General features: G+C 37.0%; 1 protein-coding gene across 1 annotated transcript; it reads left to right on the forward strand.

Annotated features, from left to right (window-relative positions):
• Nucleotides 1-4847: 4847 nt before the first annotated feature.
• On the forward strand, nt 4848-7613 carry LOC127166568 (uncharacterized; the record flags this gene model as incomplete). The annotated part of the gene is made up of 5 exons (XM_051111944.1): nt 4848-4895; nt 5905-5959; nt 6049-6257; nt 6393-6630; nt 6829-7613. Coding segments are annotated over exons 1-5 (1335 nt in total), but the record flags the coding sequence as incomplete, so codon positions are not given.
• Between the last annotated feature and the right edge of the window lie 265 nt (nt 7614-7878).

Below are 7878 nucleotides of genomic sequence, written 5' to 3' on the forward strand. Positions count from 1 at the left end.
ACCAGTCTTAGGCAGCGCGGGTATATTTGTAGCAATAGCCAACTATACGTGGTATGGGTCAAATGATACATTTTTCTTTAATGCCAAAAATCATTAGGATGTTAAGTGTAGATCATATTCCATGAAGATATTTTGTAAATTTCCTAATAAATATGTCAAAACTTTTTATAGAAGTAATGTGCATTCCTAATAACTTCATTTGGACTTTAAGAACTTTAAAGGCGATTTTCTCAATATTTAGATTTTTTTTTAATCTCAAATTTTAAAAAAAAAATTAACCCTTATGATTTTTTGTGGTGTAGGTTCACATATCTTTTTTTTATTTGCTGTGTAACTTTTACATAGAAAAGTGCTTTTAAACTATTAATTAAACAAATGTAGAACGTAACAAGCATTTGGACATGTTTTAGACATTTTCACAGATCTTACAAAAGCAAATTCATACTGCCCCCTCTGGCCACTAGTAAAACTAAACACACTGACTGATCTGATTACCAAAATGAGTAGCTTTCAGACAGATAATGGACAGATAAAATGAAAATACACATTGTCATGCAATTAAATACAATGACAAAGTAAATGTACAGGTAGATGAAGCATATTTCTTATACATACAATTTTTAATTGGTATGAGATTATCTTGAGCATCATTTGAACATCATTTGAGTTGTCACACGGGGTACATTGCCAAAGTGATACGGAAATGTCCAAAGTGCTGTCTTGCAAAAACTGAAACCTGCTCTTTGTGCTTCATTCTGAGCGATGCAGTCAATGTGATACTTCCTCATCCTAAAGAAAGGCTTTTGCAAACACAGACTCACCACATGAGCATTTACACACAGCAACCTCTCTGCTACCTATTTCTGTCTCATAAGCACACAGGCACCAAGCTGAATGGAAAATTTGTGGTTAAGATTCATATCTTATGTAATAAGACCCTTTCTTCAGAAAAACACAGACAGTGTGATTGAGTAAAACCCCTTTGGAGAGAAACTCTGATGCTTTGAATATTTGATTAAATTTTGCTTTGATTTCCATTTGATTTGAACTGTTCAACAAATGCACAATTATTAAACAAGCAGATCTAACATGCACCAGTCTGAAGGAAAGTAACAAAAAGAAAAACAAAGAATGTAGATAGTTTTAATGTCTTGTCACAAGCTGTTATTAAACACATTGACACAGCATAGAGTGTGTTTTGGGTCAGATAAATATTGCAGTCATTCAAAGAAACATACACACCTTAAACTAAACATCACTTCACCCAGGAAACCTACTTGCACATCCTGTTATTCAGATCATCACTGTGTGTCCACAAAGACTATACCAAAACACTTTTATGGAGAGGTGGAAAAAAAATCTTGTACTGCACTGAGTACTAGAGTAACAACTTTACAGGTCTAAATTTTCTCAGACCTGTAAAAAACTCCTCAACCTTGCATGATTACGTGTGATGTTACACAGCAATAAAACCTGCAACTTTTCTTATATTTGGAATTTTTTAGAATCCACCTCAGTTCTGATTTAGGTCTATTCAGTTTGTGTTCTGACCTGAGCGTAAGTACTGAAGTCAGAACTCTGCACTCGCTTTGTCTTGCGTTGTTTTTGCCTCTTGGTTATCACATCTAAAGATGCATAACACACCTCTTCATCTGCACACTGAAATGAAAATTAATAAATTCATGTTTTGGTTTTTAGAAAATAAGCTAATGTCTGTAATGAATGTGTATGTTCATATTGTTCATACCTCAGCTATATTTTTATCTTTTGCCTTGTCTTTCTGATCTGTCACAGTATCTACAACAGATTGTTGCATTATAATATCACTTGCATACATAACTGCTTTAAAGTGCATGCAATTCTGGTTATGTGTAACATTTCAGTTTCTAACATTACAAATTTTGTGCACAGGCCTTGCTCATCAAGTGGAAACACAAAAGATTGTGAATTAGTGAATGATTACCTGTAGTTTTCTTACAACAGAGGTAGAACACACAGATGGAGGAGAGGAGTAAACATGCTGGACACACACTGAACAGCAGCTTCCAGCAGTGCACACAGTCAGGAGGTGCAGAGGGTTCAGAATAAAATAAACACATATGTATTAATGACTGTTAATTAAAACAAAAAAGTCACTTCAGTAAGAAGGTAATGTTTTCCAGAAATTTACAAGCAATGATGTAATAGTGACTAACAAGTCTTTTCAGAACCAGACTCAGAATCAGAAACAGCTTTATTGCCAAGTATGCTTGCGCATACAAGGAATTTGTTTCAGTGTCACAGGCTTCCAGTGCACAGAGACAACAACACACAGACAATAAAAATAAAATGAGAATAAAAAAACACACATATGTAAATATAAATTGACAAAATTTGAAATATAAGTTTAAAAAAAAATAAATAAATTGTATATACAGTTGTGCTACGGATGATAGAAAAGGAATAGAATAGAATGAGATGCCAGGATGTACTGGGATGTAGGTGGTAACAAATAAATATAAGGTTATTGCACATATTTTTATTGCACAATGGGGGGCATTTAACTGTTCATAAGATGTCTTACCTTCCAGAGAGAGACGAGTTGTTCGCCTTCCATAATGGTACACCTCAGATTGGAAGAGGATGCCTTCTTCATCTTTGTTTACCTTTCTCTCTAGTTCTGCACAGTAGTACAGTCCCAGATCAGAGACACTGATGTTAGTAATATGAAGATCATAAGAATTATTGTAGCTGTTGTGGATAGAGCTAAAACGTTTAAGTATCTCTAGGTCCCATTTCGTAAAATCTATTATGAGAGAGGGTTGATCTTCATGAGAGCAGTTTCTTATCCATACAATGAGGAAACCAAGAGTTAGAGAGCGGTCACAGTAGAGAGTGATGTTGTCTCCTGGTCTGACTTTCATATCCACTTCTTCTCCACAGATTCTTTTGTGACAGAACAGTAAGATAGTATCTGTAAAAGCACAAAATAACTATGAAGCATTTCAGATAGTACTATTGAACCAAAATATTCATAGTAGTGACATTTTTTAATTTAGCTGAAGAAATATATCTTTCTTACACATGAGCACAATGAGAGCAAGTCTTGGCCCCTCCATCTCAGTGAGTGATTGTGAGTGTGACACTGACAATGACACTGGTGAGGGTTTTAATGCAGACGCTGACTCTCATCTGATTGGTTCACGGCAATGGAAAGTTTTAAAATGGCCTGCGTCGTGAGGGGTTGGCAATAAGTTCTTGTTTGGAAGTACAAAAAGTGAAAGCGTTTTTCAACAGTTACCTTTTAGACTTTTTTTCTTTGATTTGGCTTTGTGATCAGGAACCTGATTGGTTCATAAAATGAATTAAAAGTTAATGATAACTTTGGTTTATCTGATTTATGTGTTTAACTATATATTTGATTCCGACATACAGATAAGCATCCACATTTGAGACATTTTGTGCTTTACATTTCAAATTCAATCGGTCATGCCTGTCATGAGGGTCAAATTTTTTTTCACCTATAAAATTCATAGGGCTCTTTGTTTTATTGTTATAGGTTCAATTCAACATCTAAACATGTCAGAACAGGAAACCCACAAGTCTTTCATCCAGACCACTTACAAACACTTCACATTTGCAACTCGTCATGAAACTCTCACTTCACATCTCTTAGCTCATTATTGGTAACCAAGCACAGATGTTTCCATTAGCCTTTGTGTGGTTTTGTGTTTAGGTAGAAGTGCACATACTGTATTTGCATGAGAGTACTTGCTCAAATAACTAGGCTAATGCTCTATACTGTGGTTAAACTGACAATGACAGATGTCCACTGATCTGAAATTAGCTTTAATTATGAGACAGTGTAATTTGGCATAACACAAGTGAAGATCAATAAATAATGCACAACTAAAAAAAAAGTCCAATGTTAACAAGACTAGCTGGTCACTATGGGTCAAATAAATTTATAGTAAATATGAAAACAACAGTTTTTTGTTTTTTTTTTTTGTGAAGAACCCATTCTTCTTATTGTCAAACTTGTGTTCAACAGGAAATTGTAGAAAGCATAGAAACCCTGACAGCATTTTTCCCCAGTTTTGAAAACCTCATGAACCAAGCCTAGACTATTTAAAATGTACTTTACTTTAAATACATTTTATGATTTGTGCAAGATATTTGCAAATGATTGCAAAAACTTTAGCAAATAATTACAAATAATATTAAGAGTTCAACAGGATTTGAATGAACATACCTATGTGGTGTAAATTGTTAAATATTTCTGCAAGGTGCTTATAATAAGCTTCTCTTAATACTTCCTCAACAAACAGAAAGCACAACCACAAATAGGCCGTTGCAGAAATGACACAGATGTCTGTTGTTCAGTGCATTCAGCACTGGGAGCTGTCCAATGTGCTGAACTTCTCAGAAAAAAAGTATTTCCTAAAAAATCAATGTGATTAGAGATAACTAAAAATATAGTTAGTATATAGAAATAGTACAAATTCTGTCAGTTCCTCATCCTTAAGTCGCTCCAAATAACTATAAAAGTATCAGTAGTTCATATTATTATAGGATGTATTCCATGTTTTTAAACTGTCTTCACTGCTCCCTCTGCCATGATTTTAATTTTTTTAATTACGTTTTTTAAAAGTGTAAAAAAATGAGCATGTATAAATATTCATACTTTCTTAATATCGAAGCACTCTTACCCAGAACCTACCCACTTCTCAACAACACAAAATACTTCACAGGTGTGTATTGTATAAATATTTATTCACAGGTATTTTACTCCAGGACGTCATTTCATCATAGCAATATTCCCATGCTCATCAAATTAAAAAGTGATGCAGAGGGATCTTGAAGTGAGAATGTGTTTACGTATGCACTGCTCAGTGAACGCTCTTAACATGGAGAAGGTGTGCTGAAGAAATAGTATGAAAACCCCATTAGTTCTTGAGTAAAATGCTTGCAGTAGATTTTAATATGTGAAAATGATAACCGAGGACATACCAAGTAATTGCATCCCAATTCACACTGACAATTTTAAAAAAAATGCCTGGCTGATACCCTTAACCGTGAAAAAAGAATTTTGGAATATTGGATGCATGGACACTGTCAATTACCAATCAACTGTCATCGCTATGAAACTATGTAATTCATACATTAGACGGTTGAGTACATAGTGCATAGAATAAGTGCATATGTAAAGTGTGTCATTGTGTCAAGTGTGTCAGTGACTTAAATGTGGTTATCAAAGTGTCAGTAGTTTTCTCTTATCTTGTGATTGGAATGTATGAAGTCCATCCCAGAGCTTTAACCACTAGATCTGTGCTTCATTCTAAGAGATGCTACTTCCTTACTTCCAAACAATTACTCATCTATCAGAGGGTGTAGAGAAACCAAGCCTTTGCAGACATTGCAAGCATACAAACCAAATTCAACACAAACTCTACACATAAGCATTTACAGACACAACCAACCTCTACCCTTTCTAATTCTTTCTCATATGTACCCAGTAAGCAAACTGGATGGAAACATTTGTGGTTAAGATAAGACAAGACCTTTCTTTGAGGAGAGTAAAGCTACTTTGAAGAAAAACTCAGAGTTCAAAACATTATTATCTACATTATTTCATTTTAAATTTCAAAATGTAGGTTTTCTAGTTTAATTTACCATTTCTAAGACATCAGATTAGTACTTGATTTTCATTTTTCAACACACTGGACATTTGTACATTCTCATGTTGTCTGTCTGCTTGTTGCCTGCTGTTATTCAAACACACTAACCTACTTAGCAGGCCCAGAATGCTTATTTGTGATTTAGGGAAATTTGATCAAGCTTATTAAAAAATGAGTCAGTTAAATGTTGTGGTCATCCAGCTGAAGAGAACTATACACATCTTAAACTAAACTCTATTTAACACAGGAAACCCACTTCCACATCCTGTTGAGGAACCAGGTCATCATCATCCACAAAGACTGTATGAAAACATACTAAAGCACTTTTATTGAAGGAAAATGTTTTTATTTGTCAATACTTTATTGGAACTAATACCGACAACATCCACAGCTAACACCCCACTCTTCTCCTTCTGTCCCCTCTCTGAGGCAGAAGTATCCAAACTTCTCCTCTCCAGCCATCCTACAACATGCCCACTAGATCCTATCCCCTCTCACCTTCTCCAAGCAATCTCTCCTACACTCTTACCAGCACTTACACACATCATCAACACATCTCTCCTCACAGGCACTTTCCCCACTGCATTCAAGCAGGCTCGGGTAACCCCACTGCTCAAAAAACCTACATTAAACACTTCACTTATAGATAACTATAGACCGATCTCTCTCCTCCCATTCATTGCAAAAACACTGGAACGAGTCATTTTTAACCAGGTATCACTGTTTCTCGCGCAGAACAGTTCATTGGATGCTAACCAGTCAGGGTTCAGGAGCGGCCACTCAACTGAAACTGCACTACTGTCAGTCACTGAAGCCTTGCGGATTGCAAAAGCTGATTCCAGATCATCGGTACTCATTTTGCTGAATCTTTCTGCTGCTTTTGACACAGTCAATCATCAGATCCTCCTGTCCACCCTCTCATCACTGGGTATCACAGGGACTCCTCTTCGCTGGTTTGAATCCTATCTCACAGGTAGGTCTTTCAGGGTGGCCTGGGGAGGGGAGGTATCCAAAGCACATCATCTGGCCACTGGGGTTCCTCAGGGATCAGTTCTTGGACCCCTCCTCTTCTCCATTTACACTACATCACTGGGGCCCATCATACAGGCACATGGCTTCTCTTACCACTGCTATGATGATGACACGCAGCTCTATCTTTCATTTCAACCAGATGATCCAACAGTAGCTGCACGGATCTCAGGCTGCTTGGCGGACATCTCGGAGTGGATGAAAGAACATCATCTACAGCTCAACTTGGCAAAGACTGAGCTCCTTATTTTCCCTGCCACTCCAACTCTACAACATGATTTTACCATCAACTTAGGTACTTTAACAATTACCCCATCAAGTTCTGCCAGAAATCTTGGTGTTATTTTTGATGACCAGCTGACTTTCAAAGACCACATTGCTAAAACTGCTCGATCTTGCAGGTTTGCCCTACACAACATTAGAAAGATCAGGCCCTTTCTAACTGAGCAGGCCACACAACTTCTTGTCCAGGCCCTGGTCATCTCCAGGCTGGACTACTGCAATGCTCTTCTAGCCGGTCTTCCCTCATGCACAATCAAACCTCTACAAATGATTCAGAATGCAGCAGCACGACTGGTCTTCAACGAGCCCAAAAGGGCCCATGTCACACCTCTCTTTATCACCCTGCACTGGCTCCCAATTGCAGCTCGCATCAAATTCAAGACACTGATGCTTGCTTATAGAACAACCACAGGCTCGGCGCCCGCCTACCTCCACTCATTGCTACCAATCTACACTCCCTCCAGAACTCTGAGATCCGCCAGTGAGCGACGCCTCATTGTACCATCACAAAGAGGCACAAAGTCACTTTCCAGAACATTCTCTTACACCGTTCCTGGCTGGTGGAATGATCTTCCCACCGCTATCCGGAATGCCAACTCCCTAACAACTTTCAAGCAACTGCTGAAAACCCATCTCTTTCGACACTACTTGACTTAAAAAATTTCCTTTTCTACTCTTTTCCCTTTCTAGCTTGTACTTATTTGAACAATGCCTGTTATATGGTATTTTGAGCACTTCGTAGGTCGTTTTGCTTCTTTAGGACAAATCGCTTGATGTATTCCCCACCTGTAAGTCGCTTTGGATAAAAGCGTCTGCTAAATGAATAAATGTAAATGTAAATGTAATACTTATTAAGAAGCATTATGATTCTTGTTACATATTTTTGTCTATGATTTAATCACATTTAACC

This window comes from Labeo rohita, chromosome 1 (genome assembly GCF_022985175.1).
Source record: "Labeo rohita strain BAU-BD-2019 chromosome 1, IGBB_LRoh.1.0, whole genome shotgun sequence".
Lineage (NCBI taxonomy): Eukaryota > Metazoa > Chordata > Actinopteri > Cypriniformes > Cyprinidae > Labeo > Labeo rohita.